Genomic DNA, 18,106 nt, shown 5'->3' with positions numbered 1-18,106 from the left:
TCAGTTCTAGTTCAGTTCTAGTTCAGTTCTAGTTCAGTTCTAGTTCAGTTCTAGTTCAGTTCTAGTTCAGTTCTAGTTCAGTTCTAGTTCAGTTCTAGTTCAGTTCTAGTTCAGTTCTAGTTCAGTTCTAGTTCAGTTCTATTTCAGTTCTAAATAAATTTAAAATTAATTCATAGATCACAATCTTGATTTGTTTTAATGGAACATATTTCTAAACCATCATGAAAATCAGCTAATCTCTTAAATTCTAACAATAAACATACAATTTTAGACCTGGCAACAGTAAAACATATATGTACATACATACATATAAACCATAGTATTTTAAGAGCAGTTTAAAATGAAATGGAACAACATTGAACACCAAAATTCAAGTTTAAGTGACAATGATCCGCATCATCACTAGCTGCCGAAAATAAAACTGTCCCTTAAAATACATTTGCTATTGTTTAATTTATTTAAAAATAGATTTGTTTAAAGTTGAAATCGAAATTTCTTTTAAATGAATTTTAACTAGTAGAGTTACTTAAGAGCAAAGACCTCCGAAAGTTCTCTAACAAGTTGCGTCATACACAAACTTAATTAATTTGCATAAATTATTTAGTTCATTTAAATTCTTTTATATAATATTTTATAAATAAATAAAATACAAGCAAGTTAATATTTATTCATGTAAAATATAAACAAAATTTTTGAAAATTAGCCAGAATTTAATGAAACGTTTTAAATGTTATAAAAAACATAAGAAGTTTATAGAAAAAACCAAACGTTTTTGAACTTTAAAACGAAATATAAACTTGTTTTGAATAAACATACAAAACGTTTGTACAAATGTATACGTTTAAAGACGAGTCTTGAAATTTATAGTTTTTTTTTTGCTAAATTTTATGGTTTCTTAGAATTTTAACAAAAAGAAGAGATTTTTTTAATTGCTTTATACATAGTTTTGTTGCGTTAAAACTTTGCTAATGATTTTGCAAAATGGAGGATTAAAACAGAAAATAAACAATGACATAAATCGAAATAGGTATTGAATGAACTAATTGATTTTAATTAATTCTAACTAAAATTTGAATTTAAAATTATTTTTGTTAACCATTTGAGTGTTGCAAAGATGGTGGGAAAAAATCTTTTTGATTTTTACACAAATTACAGAAGTTTCACAATTTTTATGGCTAAATCAATGATTGTCTTAAAGAGAATGATAAAAAACGCAGTTTTTTTGAAACTTATGACATGGTTTTGATATAGTAGTGCTTTTGTACAAAACATGAGTTCTAGCTTAGTTTTAGTTCAGTTCTAGTTCAGTTCTAGTTCAGTTCTAGTTCAGTTCTAGTTCAGTTCTAGTTCAGTTCTAGTTCAGTTCTAGTTCAGTTCTAGTTCAGTTCTAGTTCAGTTCTAGTTCAGTTCTTGTTCAGTTCTAGTTCAGTTCTAGTTTCAGTTTAAGTCCAGTTCTGGTTCAGTTCCATAAAACCGAACAGTCGATTAGATTGTTTCTTTTTAGATAGATTGAACTTCAATATAACACGGCCTTTAACGCCAAACATTAAAACTGCACTCGTAAAGAACAATATTAAATAACAAAATAACGTAATAAAATAAGTATTATTTTTTAAATACTTTTATGCTTTGCATGCCAAATAGACTAACATTTAAACAAAAAGTATTCACAAGAATTTAAAAAAATCAATAAAAATAAAACATTTATATAAAGTATTTTTTTCATACATATTTATATAAAATGCACTAAATTTTGGTTATAAAAATCCTAATTAAGAATTAAAAAATCTATTTAACAATTAAAACTTCTTAGACAAATAAATTGTTTTTAATTTGTTTCAAATGGTTCTAACAACCCAGAACTGCAATTAAGACTAAATGAAATTATTAAGTTATAAATGGCAAAAATGGGTAATAAACATTTTATTTCTTAAGTAAATTAAATCAAAATAAAAGAAGTTAAGAAAATTAAATAAACAAAAGAAAATAAATAAATATTTAAATACATACAACAAATTAAAAATTCACGTATAAAGCATTTGTTAAAAAACTACTCATACAGTTAAAAACAAAAAAAAAAAAAAAAACAGACGGACGGACGGACAAGCAGATACAAAATAAACACAAAAAAGCAAAAATGGAATTTTGAAGGTCATTATAGCCAGATTAAAAGCAGCAACAGCAGCATCATTATTATCATCTTCAGTGTTATCTCAGCACATATATTGAATACTTACTGGCTAACAACTGGTCACACGTTTTTTTATTTGGTGGACTGATGCTATGCTTTTTTAATGTTTAAATGTTTTTTTTTTTGCTGTTAATTTATTTAAGACAGACACCAACATTAAACTAACAATACTTTGAAAAAAAAAGTAAGTTAAAATATGTATGCATATAAAAGATTTACGTTGGTTTAAATTTGAATTTGCTAGATCACCCATAAACATTAGTTTTTTATTTATTGATTAGAATATGTTAAAGATATAGAGAATAAAAAATCCGCATAAAATTTTCATTAATTTTTAAAATTTTATTTTATGTCTTAAACTAAAACAGGTATTATACGCACTAAACCAAGTCAACAATGATGACGATCGAACGACCATCCAAACTGATGGTTTGTTCTTATTATGAGATCCATTTTTTCTGATTTATGCTAATCAAATTCAAAGAATATATTCAAAGCTGGCGTATCTTAAGCTATGTTTTATAAGTAATTTAAACATTTACGCACAAACACTTATCCCTCAAATAGCCATGAAGGTTAACTAAGTTTAAAAACCGAACGGTAGCTGGTGTTAATAGTGGGTGTAATGTATTATTAAGTTTTAATCGTGGGTCGTTTGATAAGTTTGTGTGCAAGTGGGTTGATGTTCGTTTTACGTTGACAAATTATGTTGTACATTTACCTACACTGAAAGAAATTCATGCTTAACTTTACGAAAATAAATTTCATAACTACTTTTTTCATAATATTTACGAAAATTTCGTGTATAATACGAAATATTATATAATAAAACCTTTTTCTTATTTTATGAATGTACGAAAATCTGTCGTAATATATTTTTTTGTGTATATTAAGAAACATTGATTTATTTTACAAAAATAATTTCATTACATTAACTTTCGTAATATACGAAAATATTTTTTTATTTAGGAAGTTTTTTCTGTAATTAAAAAATATACTTCCTAAATTTCGAAATTTTTTTGCTTAAATTACAAAATTATTTTAAAAATTACAAAAATAATTCAACTAAATAAACAAAACTATTTCTTAAAATATATAACATTATTTTGCATTATACAAAAATATTTCGTACAATTTCGTATATGTTACGAAACAATTTTGAGATGCGAAAAAATGAAGCCTGTCGAATTTTTTGTTATTGTATAGAAAAACAAAAAAAAAATATTTTAAAATTTTGGAAATGTTTATTAAAGGTAATGTAGTTATTTCACACATTATTTGGTAATGAGTTGTCGTTATCAATAACATTAATTGAAGAATAATCCTAGTAAATATAAACAAAAAGTAAGTACTTACATTTTGGTCAAATATTACTTGCCTACTTACCGGTTAAGTAAAGATTTTATTGGGAAGTAATAACTAGCTCTATAAATTGATTTTTATGTTTTAGCCGAACTAGAATTTTAATTATAGCTTAACATAAAATAAGCTTGTTTTTTAAGCGTTGTAAGAAAGTTGTAGCTGATTAATGATCAAATGATGCATTTTTGAGGGAGTGATTATCCTGAAATAATACTATTTTTTTGGATTTGGGCAAACTATTTTTTGTTATATCCAGCAGAAACTTGGTAATAATTTTCAATTTTAACCACATATTTAATAAATAATTTTCAATGACTGCTATATATAGTTTTAATTACATAGAAGTACTTCGATAATGTCTTATTAATAATGAATTATATAAATACTTCCTAATTTATTGATTGATTTTACTTATTATTTGTAAGCAATTTTGTTATGTACATGTTAAAATAATGACTTAAAATACTATAGTGTAAGAAAATTTTGTTATTTAACTCCTTACCAGGTAATGAAAGTTTTTGCTGGGTATATAGGTGATCAACCTCTTACCAGGTAATGCAAGTTTTTGCTGGGTATATAGATGATCATAAAATAAGTTTGTTTTTTATTGAAACGATGATTACATAATATTTTTCTTATTGTTTAGGTTCTCATGATGAAATTCCATGCCAATTTGCATTTACAATTTCTTAATTTCCTTAATCAAGCATAACAAATATCTTTCTTTAAGTTCAACCACTCCTTAAGTAGTTAGAAAAAATTACAAAATTAAAAAAAACTGCTAACACATTTCTAAAGAATAGTTTTTGCTACAAATAATTCTAAAATTATTTTCTCGTACATTAGGATTTAAACATAAATACGAAAAACGTGATAAAGATATTATCAAATAAATTTAACAGCAAATTTATTACTAATATCCCTAAATTCAAACTGTGCAGAAAACTTCAAAAGCCACATAAAACGTGATAAAGATTTAAACATAAAGTTATTTTTTGTCCAAAAGAATTTAAATAAAAAAAATTATTATACAACCCTCGCAATATCTCAGCTAACGGTAAAATAAACAAAATTTATTATAATAATTATAACTATTACAGTTTACATTTTTTTATTACATTTGTGAACATATTTGGTAGGTTTTTTTTTAAATTTAGAAAGAACAATTAATTTAGAAGAACAATTCAAAGAAACCATGTTGTTTAAGGGATGGGTGTATAGAAAACATAAACTAAATATTCATAAAAAATATTAAACTTCTTAGTTTTTGATCATTATATACAAAAAACTTAATTGTGTTTCTAGTGATAAGACCTTAAAGTAAATAACAACAAAAGAAGAAAAAAAAAAAAACAATACAGTACCAAATAAAACTAAAATCAAAAACCTTAACTTCCACAGATTCATATATTTTAAATTAACATGTTGGTTTATTAATTTAAATATGTACAAACATACATATATAATTTTAATATGTTTTATTGCTTTTTTCCATTTTAAAAAAATTTTTGGAACTTTTATGTTTTTAATTTATGTTTTGTTCATTTAGTATCTTCTTCGTTTTGCACGCATCTTTTTTTTGTATTTTAAAGTTACTTCTGGTTTTTGGTTGTTTTTGTTTCTTATTATTAATTTTTATATATTTCTTTTGATTTAGTTTTGTGAATTCTTTAAAGTTTTCTTAAAAAAATCTAGGTAATCTTCTTTAGTAGTAAAAATTATGCAAATATATTTCATTTTGGTTTTTTGCTATAAATTGTAACAAGAGATCAACGAAGGCATCATTCAATCTTAGCAACTCTTCAAGTGAAGTACGCACTAGAAACCACAAAAACAAATCAAAATGAAATTCATCATTGTTTTCGCTGCTCTCTTCGCCGTTGCTTTGGCCGCTCCCCGCCCAGAAGATGCTACCGTCTTGAGATCCGAATCTGAAGTTGGACCCGAATCCTTCCAATATGCGTAAGTATTGCAATATTTGCAAACTATCACGTTAACACAGTAAAGCTTTTACAAATGACAAAACTAATTTCCGGCTATTTTTTTTTAATTTACAGTTATGCTACCAGCGATGGTGTTGAAGCTGAAGCTCAAGGTCAATTGAAGAACGTTGGTACTGATGAAGAAGCTATCGTCGTTAAGGGCTCTTTCTCCTTCGTTGCTGATGATGGTCAAACCTACACCGTCAACTATGTTGCTGATGAAAACGGTTTCCAACCCCAAGGTGCTCATTTGCCCGTTGCCCCTGAAGCTTAAGTTGTTTTAACTGTTATTAATTTCTACGATTAAACAATGCAATTTTCCACCAAACATAATCCTCCTGTTAAATCTCAACAAAAAATATCCCAATTTGTTAAATTATCACAACGTCCCCAACCCCTTGAAATCCTTCCTTATCCTAGTCCCGTTTGTTAACTGTTCAACGATCTATCATTAACGTTATTTGTTAGCGATAGTTTATCGTTAAAGCAAACAAACAAATTGTTATAAACATTAGGCTAAGTGAAAAAATATAGAAAAAAATACGTTAAAAAACAAAAATTTCCAACATGGTTTTATTTATTATTTTATATTAAATGTTAACAAAAAGGTACATACTATTAACACTTTGCCTTAGCCATGTTAGTTAGTTAGTTTGAAAGGAGGATGTATATACATCAAATCCGAAGAAATACACCTAGGCCTCTTTCGGGCCTGTTGTGCGCTCTTTAAACAGTGTCTCACGTGAGAATCAAACCTACCACCTTCGGTCTACCAGACTAGAACACTTACCACTAACCTATCGGAGGTCTTAGCCAAAGTAATATAAATGAATTGTTTTATGAAAATTAAAGAAAATTAAAGAAAATTACATAAAATATAATTAGATTTTTTAATTATATTCTATTTTTTACAGTTGTGACAACCAATTGTCTGAAAACAAGTATATAGTTTTCCAAAAGTGAGTTTTAGTTAGTTAACAATTTAGTTTTCAAATTATCATTTGTCAACTTAAACAAAATTATTAAAACTTTCCTCAGCTTCAGTGAAAGTCGATAAAAATACAGATTTTAAAAAATATTATATTCCTAATTCATTCAAATAATTGCAAAGAAATTATAAAACATGAATTATTTGACATTAGCTCCACATCTATAGCAACAGAACGATCACAAGTCTGACTTTCATTATTCCTTATGTTTATCATAAATCATAAATAAAAACACGTCCCTTATGAACTACCTATTTTTTAAAATTCAAATTAATCTATATTATCTCTCACATACAAAATGTATCTTTTTTATGTGCCATAAGTCTTTTGTTTTGTACTTACCCCGAAGTTTGTCGATAAAGTAAAGCATACTTCTTGGCTAAACAAAGTAATTTAATAAAAAAATGTAATTATTAAAAACTAAAACGATTGGAATACCATAAGTTAAGTTAACTTAATAGAGACTTCTTTTCATTAAGAATGTAATTTTGCAAACATTATATAAATACATAAAAACATATTAACTTATTACAGCAGCATTACTTGGGTGATGATTTTGCACTTTAGAGCAAATACAAAACAAAAAAAAATAATTTTAAATTTCAATTTTTTTAATGCAATTTTTGTCTTACTAAAAAGTTTAAACATTTAAAAACTATGAATAACATACTTTAAGGCATCCCGCAGTCATTAGAATATCGTATACGATATTAGTGATTAAAAATTTGATGTTTTTATTTATTTTTAAGGGTAAATATGTGTGATCACGAAATAAGCTTGTTTTTATGTTTCCGACAAAAAAATCGAAAATTTTATCGCGTTTTAACGAAGTTATATCCGATTTTATGTTTTCGACAAAAAAAAAACCGATTTTTGGACTGAAATATAGGTGATCACAAATAAAGCTTCTTTTTCGATTTAAACGCGTTTTAACGAAGTTATAGCCGATTTTATGTTTTCGACAAAAAAATCGATTTTTGGACTGAAATATGGGTAGATCACAAATAAAGCTTCTTTTTCGATTTAAACGCATTTTAACGAATTTATGGCCTATTTTATGTTTTCGACAAAAAAAATCGATATTTGGACTGAAATATGGGTGATCACAAATAAAGCTTCTTTTTCGATTTAAACGCGTTTTAACGAAGTTATAGCCGATTTGATGTTTTCGACAAAAATATGGGTGATCACAAATAAAGCTTGTTTTTCGATTTAAACGCGTTTTAACGAAGATATGGCCTATTTAATGTTTTCGACAAAAACAAAATCGATTTTTGGACTGAAATATTGGTGATCACAAATAAAGCGCGTTTTAACGAAGTTATAGCCGATTTTATGTTTTCGACAAAAAAATCGTATTAACGAAGTTATAGCCGATTTTATGTTTTCGACATAAAATCGATTTTTGGACTAAAATATGGGTGATCACAAATAAAGCTTCTTTTTCGATTTAAACGCGTTTTAACGAAGTTATAGCCGATTTTATTTTTTCTATTTAAACGCGTTTCAACGAAGCTATAGCCGATTTTATGTTTTCGACAAAAAACGCGTTTAAACGAAGTTATAGCCGATTTTCGACAAAAAATATGGGTGATCACAAATAAAGCTTCTTTTTCGATTTAAACGCGTTTTAACGAAGTTATAGCCGATTTTATGTTTTCGACAAAAAAAATCGATTTTTGCACTGAAATATGGGTAATCACAAATAAAGCTTCTTTTTCGATTTAAACGCGTTTTAACGAAGTTATAGCTTTATGTTTTCGACAAAAAAATCCATTTTTGGACTAAAATATCTGTGATCACAAATAAAGCTTCTTTTTCGATTTAAACGCGTTTTAACGAAGTTATAGCCGATTTTATGTTTTCGACAAAAAAATCGATATTTGGACTGAAATATGGGTGATCACAAGTAAAGCTTCTTTTTCGATTTAAACGCATTTTAACGAAGTTATAGCCGATTTTATGTTTTCGACAAAAAAATCGATTTTTGGACTAAAATATGGGTGATCACAAACAAAGCTTCTTTTTCGATTTAAACGCGTTTTAACGAAGTTATAGCCGATTTTATGTTTTCGACAAAAAAATCGATTTTAGGACTGAAATATGGGTGATCACAAATAAAGCTTCTTTTTCGATTTAAACGCGTTTTAACGAAGTTATAGCCGATTTTATGTTTTCGACAAAAAAATTGATTTTTGGACTAAAATATTGGTGATCACAAATAAAGCTTCTTTTTCGATTTAAACGCGTTTTAACGAAGTTATAGCCGATTTTATGTTTTCGACAAACGAAGTTATAGCCGATTTTATGTTTTCGACAAAAAAAATCGATATTTACAATGAAATATGGGTGATCACAAATAAAGCTTCTTTTTCGATTTAAACGCGTTTTATCGAAGTTATAGCCGATTTTATGTTTTCGACAAAAAAATCGATATTTGGACTAAAAAAATGGGTGATCACAAATAAAGCTTCTTTTTCGATTTAAACGCGACTGAAATATCTGTGATCAAAATAAAGCTTCTTTTTCGATTTAAACGCGTTTTAACGAAGTTATAGCCGATTTTATGTTTTCGACAAAAAAAATCGATATTTGGACTGAACTATGGGTGATCACAAGTAAAGCTCCTTTTTCGATTTAAACGCATTTTAACGAAGTATTAGCCGATTTTCGACAAAAAATATGGGTGATCACAAATAAAACTTCTTTTTCGATTTAAACGCGTTTTAATGAAGTTATAGCCGATTTTATGTTTTCGACAAAAAAAATCGATATTTGAACTGAAATATGGGTGATCACAAATAAAGCTTCTTTTTCGATTTAAACGCGTTTTATCGAAGTTATAGCCGATTTTATGTTTTCGAAAAAAAAATCGATATTTGGACTGAAATATGGGTGATCACAAATAAAGTTTCTTTTTCGATTTAAACGCGTTTTAACGAAGTTATAGCCGATTTTATGTTTTCGACAAAAAAATCGATTTTTGGACTGAAATATGGGTGATCACAAATAAAGCTTCTTTTTCGATTTAAACGCGTTTTAACGAAGTTATAGTCGATTTTATGTTTTCGACAAAAAAATTGATTTTAGGACTGAAATATGGGTGATCACAAATAAAGCTTCTTTTTCGATTTAAACGCGTTTTAACGAAGTTATAGCCGATTTTATGTTTTCGACAAAAAAATCGATTTTTGGACTGAAATATGGGTGATCACAAATAAAGCTTCTTTTTCGATTTAAACGCGTTTTAACGAAGTTATAGCCGATTTTATGTTTTCGACAAAAAAATTGATTTTTGGACTAAAATATTGGTGATCACAAATAAAGCTTCTTTTTCGATTTAAATGCGTTTTAACGAAGTTATAGCCGATTTTATGTTTTCGACAAAAAAAATCGATTTTAGGACTGAAATATGGGTGATCACAAATAAAGCTTCTTTTTCGATTTAAACGCGTTTTAACGAAGTTATAGTCGATTTTAAGTTTTCGACAAAAAAATCGATTTTTGGACTGACATATGGGTGATCACAAATAAAGCTTCTTTTTCGATTTAAACGCGTTTTAACGAAGTTATAGCCGATTTTATGTTTTCGACAAAAAAATCGATTTTTGGACTGAAATATGGGTGATCACAAATGAAGCTTCTTTTTCGATTTAAACGCGTTTTAACGAATTTATGGCCTATTTTATGTTTTCGACAAAAAAATCGATATTTGGACTGAAATATGGGTGATCACAAATAAAGCTTTTTTTCGATTTAAACACGTTTTATCGAAGTTATAGCCGATTTTATGTTTTCGACAAAAAAATCGATATTTGGACTAAAAAAATGGGTGATCACAAATAAAGCTTCTTTTTCGATTTAAACGCGTTTTAACGAAGTTATAGCCGATTTTATGTTTTCGACAAAAAAATTGATTTTTGGACTGAAATATCTGTGATCACAAATACAGCTTCTTTTTCGATTTAAACGTGTTTTAACGATGTTATCCAATTTTATGTTTTCGACAAAAAAATCTATATTTGTACTGAAATATGGGTGATCACAAGTAAAGCTTCTTTTTCGATTTAAACGCATTTTAACGAAGTATTAGCCGATTTTCGACAAAAAATATGGGTGATCACAAATAAAGCTTCTTTTTCGATTGAAACGCGTTTTAACGAAGTTATAGCCGATTTTATGTTTTCGACAAAAAAATCGATTTTTGGACTAAAATATGGGTGATCACAAATAAAGCTTCTTTTTCGATTTAAACGCGTTTTAACGAAGTTATAGCCAATTTTATGTTTTCGACAAAAAAAATCGATTTTTGGACTGAAATATGGGTGATCACAAATAAAGCTTCTTTTTCGATTTAAACGCGTTTTAACGAAGTTATAGCCGATTTTATGTTTTCGACAAAAAAAAATCGATTTTTGGACTGAAATATGGGTGATCACAAATAAAGCTTCTTTTTCGATTTAAACGCGTTTTCGAAGTTTAACGGTGAAGTTAAAGCCGATTTTATGTTTTCGACAAAAAAAATCGATTTTTGGACTGAAATATGGGTGATCACAAATAAAGCTTCTTTTTCGATTTAAACGCGTTTTAACGAAGTTATAGCCGATTTTATGTTTTCGACAAAAAAATCGATTTTTGGACTGAAATATGGGTGATCACAAATAAAGCTTCTTTTTCGATTTAAACGCGTTTTAACAAAGTTATAGCCGATTTTATGTTTTCGACAAAAAAATTGATTTTTGGACTGAAATATCTGTGATCACAAATAAAGCTTCTTTTTCGATTTAAACGCGTTTTAACGATGTTATAGCCAATTTTATGTTTTCGACAAATAAATCGATATTTGGACTGAAATATGGGTGATCACAAGTAAAGCTTCTTTTTCGATTTAAACGCGTTTTAACGAAGTTATAGCCAATTTTATGTTTTCGACAAAAAAATCGATTTCTGGACTGAAATATGGGTGATCACAAATAAAGCTTCTTTTTCGATTTAAACGCGTTTTAACAAAGTTATAGCCGATTTTATGTTTTCGACAAAAAAATTGATTTTTGGACTGAAATATCTGTGATCACAAATAAAGCTTCTTTTTCGATTTAAACGCGTTTTAACGATGTTATAGCCAATTTTATGTTTTCGACAAATAAATCGATATTTGGACTGAAATATGGGTGATCACAAGTAAAGCTTCTTTTTCGATTTAAACGCGTTTTAACGAAGTTATAGCCAATTTTATGTTTTCGACAAAAAAATCGATTTCTGGACTAAAATATGGGTGATCACAAATAAAGCTTCTTTTTCGATTTAAACGCGTTTTAACGAAGTTATAGCCGATTTTATGTTTTCGACAAAAAAATCGATTTTTGGACTGAAATATCTGTGATCACAAATAAAGCTTCTTTTTCGATTTAAACGCGTTTTAACGAAGTTATAGCCGATTTTATGTTTTCGGCAAAAAAAATCGATTTTTGGACTGAAATATGGGTGATCACAAATAAAGCTTCTTTTTCGATTTAAACGCGTTTTAACGAAGTTATAGTCGATTTTAAGTTTTGACAAAAATAGATTTTTGGACTGACATATGGGTGATCACCAGGGAAACCAAAATATGCAAATGCATGTTTTTTGTGGTGCGTCGTATGGACTCATGGATAAGATATTTACACGTTTCAGACCAATTTGAGAATTTTGGCATTGATTTGTTAGAGCATATTTTTGCATATTTTACCCATAAGAGCATAATTTTGCATGATTTGACTTTTTAGCATATTTAAGGCATATTTTCGAGTTTTTAGAGCATATTTTACTCTTTTAGTGCATATTTTGATGTTTTCGCTTTTTTCGTTTCAAAACTTTATTTAAAAAAAATAAAATTCATTTTTTTTTTTTTTTAATTTTTTTAGCCTATTTTACAATTTTGAAAAAAAATTTCGTTATGTTATAGTTTTTTATTCAATAAAGCATTATATTTTAAATCGGACATAAAACCGATTAGTTTTGATTTCATGAGACCAATCCATTTTTATAGTTTAAAAAACTAATTATTGGAATTTATGGCAACACCGATTAAAATGTCAGTTTAAAAGCTATGAATGCAATTGGAAGAAATGTGTTAAACTTTGTCGTTTGAAATATGTTTTTTGAGGACCAAATGGTTTCATGTTATTTATTGGTTATGTGAACGTAAAACGGAATTTTATTATACTAGTTCTTGAAACTATGAAATGAAACATTTATAAAAAAATGTTGTAGGATATAGAATATGATATTAAACATTTATTATTTCATCACAATTTCAGTCTTTTTGAGCTTTTCAATGTTAAAAAATAATAAAAAAATTTATTTTTGGAGCATATATTTTAAATTTTAAGAGCATATTTTGAGTTTTTTACGGCATATTTAAAGCGCTTAAAACACTTTTTTTAGAGCATGTTTTCGGTTTCCCTGGTGATCACAAATAAAGCTTCTTTTTCGATTTAAACGCGTTTTAACGAAGTTATAAACGATTTTATGTTTTCGACAAAAAGTCGATTTTTGGACTGAAATATGGGTGATCACAAATAAAGCTTCTTTTTTCGATTTAAACGCGTTTTAACGAAGTTATAGCCGACTTTATGTTTTCGACAAAAAAAAAGAACGATATTTGGACTGAAATATGGGTGATCACAAATAAAGCTTCTTTTTCGATTTAAACGCGTTTTAACGAAGTTATAACCGATTTTCTGTTTTCGTCCAAAAAAAATCGACATTTGGACTTAAATATGGGTGATCACAAATGAAGCTTCTTTTTCGATTTAAACGCGTTTTAACGAAGTTATAGCCGATTTTATGTTTTCGACAAAAAAATCGATTTTTGGACTAAAATATGGGTGATCACAAATAAAGCTTCTTTTTCGATTTTAACGCTTTTTAACGAAGTTATAACAGATTTTATGTTTTCGACAAAAAAATCGATTTTTGGACTGAAATATGGGTGATTTTTGAGGAACGAAAAATAATATTTTTCATAAAGATTTAGTAATGAGAGATTCTGTTAAAATATTATACATGTCCAATGAATTATTTGTACACGATTAGATTATGATCATATTATTTAAAACATATTATTAATCACGAAAATATCTTTCAATAGAAATAAATCAAAACTAATTCCCATTTAGTTAAATTTCCTTTGTCCGGAAAATTATCCACAATTAAAAAAATATGCAAATATGATAAATATATAAATAAATAAAAGCAATTCATTGTCATTTGCAACATGAATTTATAGGTTTTTTATCAACCTAAACAAACCGTTAATTGTTAAGGCAAAATGCAATTACAAACCAACAATGTAATTGTTAGATTACAATCTCATCTTACATTGACAAAATATTTGTTAGATCAGATACGTGTTTTAAAATATTTTAAGACAAAATTCTATTTTATTAGGGTAAACCTTATAGGAAAATTTTACATCATTTGGATATTTTGTTGTTGTTATTGATTATTTAAACTTGTTCACTGATTGCAATAACTATAAATCAATATTATAGTTATTGCAATCGGATATGTAATTTTTATGATATTAATCATTTATTATCTCTAAATAACAATTTTTATTAGATGAACAGCCTAAAATATCAAAAAATCTGTATAGTTTGCACATGTATGTATATGATTTTCATCCAACACATTTGCTATCAATCATTATTCGAAACATCAGTTGTAATGAAATATTTTTAGTATAATTCTAAAAGACTACAAATCATCGAGCATGATTTGTGAAAGTGATGATTATTTAAGATTAGCTAATCGATTAGTTAAATAAAATTAAAAAACATATTATCATAATCCCCTGAGAAACCAGGAAATGATTAACAGCCTGTCTTAATGTTTGTGTTTTTAGAATTTGAAAGATGCATTGCAACAAAGAAAATTCTTAAGGTATTTTTTTGTTTTACTCCTATTAAGCTGATATATACAAAAGTATTTAAATTCGAATTAAATAAATTTACAAGAAACTCATTTGTTATTAAAATTGTTTGTTTAATTTATTAAATCTTAATAAAATATCATATACTAGTATTAATTATACAATTTATTTTACTTAAACTTCTCAGCATTGTGAAAATATATGACATTTTTAATAGAAATATCAATGATTATGTGAGTTAACCAGGTGGGAAGGTGTAGTAGAACTAGTCCGATCCATTAATACCTTACAAACACACTATGTTGTAGGTTATATTATATAATATTCGCACAGCCGAGATATTGTGAAGAAGGGAGAAGATTTTACAGATGTTAAACCTTTATTTTTAAGCCTGATACCAGATTCGTCCCAGCAAAATATTTTCAAATTTAATGAGTATTATTTCATATATTACTTGATAATGAGTCGTCGTTAATAAGTAGTTATTCACCCAAAAAGTAACTACTTACACTTTTCTCCAATATTACTTGCAAAACTTACCGGGTAAGTAAAGATTTTGCTGGGGTATTTCGAGTAGCTTATGGCGATCACTAGCACATATACACAAAAATTATAGAATTGGTATTCTGGTACTTAAAAATGCATGTTGGACCAATATTTTAAGATATCAAAGAGAACAGCAAAACTTACAAACATTCATAATGTAGGGTATAAAATAACAAGCCACAATTAACCCATTCAAAGACACAGACATAACTCATATAATACATATAATATATAAACAAATTAAATATAAATAATGATTACACAGACGAACAAACTTTTTACCCAAAAACCAAAGTATACTTTTCTAAAGGACTAAGTTCCGCTGATTCCGAATCTGGCTCTAGAATTTCTATCGCGACGTTATGTTTGCTTGAAGGCATTCTTATTCATAAAATGTAATATATCATCTGAAAGTTCATTTTATCAGCTGACAAAATATGTATTTTTTTTTCGTAATTTTCGTTTTTATTTTACAAAAAAACTTACATATTTCAATTAAATTTTATGAAAATACCTATTGTATTGTTTTAAAATTTATTGTAGTTGCTGAGATATCATCCATTTGTTTTTAAGCTTTAGGTGAAGTTATCTCGAAGAAGAAAAAAGTTATAATATTTCAAGAGGGCTAAATATGGCGTTTTCTCAAATTTTGGGACACGTCCAGTAAAATCTTTACTTATCTGGAGTACCGTAGACGAGTACTATTGGAGCAAAGACTAATTAGTTACTTTTTGGGTGAATAACTAAGCATCTTATATCGACTATGGTCACAACTACTAATTCCTTATTAGACATACATATGCTATAAACAATCCTATTCGAAAAAATAATAATAATTAATATTTTTAATAACGAAACTTATTACCAAGTAATGTATGAAATAACTACATTACCAAAATTTTAAATATTTTACTTTGTGATATTTTAAGTCCCAGTTGTTAGATTCAGATTCAGTGCTTTAAAAAACTACTAATTTCAGTGCTTTATAAAAGACTATCCAATTTTGACGACCTGTGTTATTATTAATTCGAACATTTTTATCGACAAGATAATCTTAAGGGTTTTGAAATTCATACAACTACAAAAGGTATAGGAACAGGAAATGTTAATATTAAACAAAAAGATATTAAAGATGTTTTTAATTTTTAATAATTAATTTTTAAAATAACTTCATAAAGTGTTAAAAATCTAATAAAGTGTAGAATTAAATGTCAAATCAGATAGCTTTGTATGTTAAACATTGTTTATCTTTAAACAGATGAATGTTTTTGAAGATTTAAATACTTAATACATAGCTACTATAATTTAACAACATAAATATTATATAAGATAATAAAACATAGTAAAAATAACAATAAAAAATTCTTAAAAGCAGTGTCACAAAGTTAAAAAAAAAAATCAATAACAATATTCATGCATTTAACAATATGCAATCACTATCGTCTTCTTTACAAAATACATAATAATCTTGGCGTGGATCCGGCTAGAATTATTTACACACATGCTACTCTGTCAATAACCACTCAGTCAGTATAAGATAGAAGATACTACGTCATCTTTTGCCATGCATTTGCTCAATGACTCAAACACTACATTATTTTTTTTTTACTTGTATCTCACAACCAACAGATACACATAGATGATATAGGTAGATATACCCCTACAAGATTATAAACATTTATACATACAGATTTACTGGTCATATAAACTATTTAGACACACGTCTGTGTTGATAATGTAAAACATATTAAGTGACACTTAAAATATTTCATAAATCAAATAAAACGAGGGAGGTGAGAGCGTAAGATACGATGACCACTTAATTGTTAATAATTCTGAAACTTTTAAATAGATATATAAAAAATTAGCTAAGTAATAGTAATTGATCAATTTCAATATCAATTTCCTGATTTGTTTATTTTTTGTTTTTTTATAAGTTAATTTTAAATAAATTATTGTTACGATCAAATTGCCAATTTATTTATACGTTTGGCCATACAAATTGACAGAGATGACGTTGTTGTGTCATATTTCAATTATTATTAACGTCATCGTACGTAGATCTCTTAGATTATGTTGATAATTTTTTTTTTTAGAATTTTTTAAAAGTAGATATGTAAATAAGTTTTGTCATTTTGGTTAAATATGCGTGTAAATGCTGCATTGAACAAGTGTTTTTTTTAATTTAAAATCTGTTTACAGTTTTTAGACGTTTTTATATTTTCCAATAAGTAATAATTGCAAACCAGTATTAATTAAATATAATTTAATAAATGTTTTTATCATGTCATAAATAATATCATATTTAATGTTATGTGTAGAAAGTAGTTGGTATATTAATTAAATTTTTTTATCCTATAGGATAATTGAAAATAATAAATAGAGCGAATTTGCTGAAATTATTTCGTGATTATATAGCTTCAGTTTAGTTTTCTGATCATTCTTGAGAAATATGTTTTATAGTTCTGTGATCGTTTACCAGATTGTCGTGTTGTCGATATTCGGATTGACAGACTAGAATACTACTAGCTAGAAAGCTAGGCAAGCGATATTAAATATCCAATACAATTACTAATTACATTATAATTTAATGTATCAATAAATTTGAATCTCTGGTGGGAATCGAACTCTCAACTTCCTGACTGATAAGCCAACATACTAACAACTAGTCCAAATCTGTTCTTACTCCTTTCCCAGCTAAAATTTGGAAAATTGTTGGATGATTAATCAGTATACTGATTCATTTTTGACTCCTTTTGATGACCTAAAAGTGATTAGTAAGTTGAGCGCTTAAATTGTGGTCATATTTCTTATTTTGCGGATAGTTGGGCTGTTGTACTGTATTTGTCTGTGACAAACATAAAAAATAATCAGAAAAGACTCAAAAATTATTATAAAATATTTTGGAAATTACTTAAAAACGACCAGTTATTTGGCTCATAAATGACTCAAAAAAGATAAAAAATGAGTCATAATTGATCAGAAGTGGGGCTCATAAATGACTCATTTAGAAGAGTCGCGGGTAGAGTACCATTTTCTCCCGACGAATGTTTCATTTATGATCAGAAAATGAGCGCATGTATGATCATTTTAATCGTGCAGAAGAGTCATAAATGACTTG

General features: G+C 27.1%; 1 protein-coding gene across 1 annotated transcript; it reads left to right on the top strand.

The window, feature by feature from the left end:
- Positions 1 to 5,313: 5,313 nt before the first annotated feature.
- On the top strand, positions 5,314 to 6,094 carry LOC111690695 (larval cuticle protein 65Ag1-like). The gene is made up of 2 exons (XM_023453232.2): positions 5,314 to 5,515; positions 5,611 to 6,094. The coding sequence occupies exons 1-2, from the start codon at positions 5,397 to 5,399 to the stop codon at positions 5,807 to 5,809; spliced, it is 318 nt and encodes a 105-aa protein (XP_023309000.1). The 5' UTR covers positions 5,314 to 5,396; the 3' UTR covers positions 5,810 to 6,094.
- The last annotated feature ends 12,012 nt before the right edge of the window (positions 6,095 to 18,106 follow it).

Source organism: Lucilia cuprina, chromosome 5 (genome assembly GCF_022045245.1).
Source record: "Lucilia cuprina isolate Lc7/37 chromosome 5, ASM2204524v1, whole genome shotgun sequence".
Classification (NCBI taxonomy): domain Eukaryota; kingdom Metazoa; phylum Arthropoda; class Insecta; order Diptera; family Calliphoridae; genus Lucilia; species Lucilia cuprina.
The sequence above is the reverse complement of the archived record's forward strand: the minus strand, read 5'-3'. Positions and strand labels throughout refer to the sequence as shown.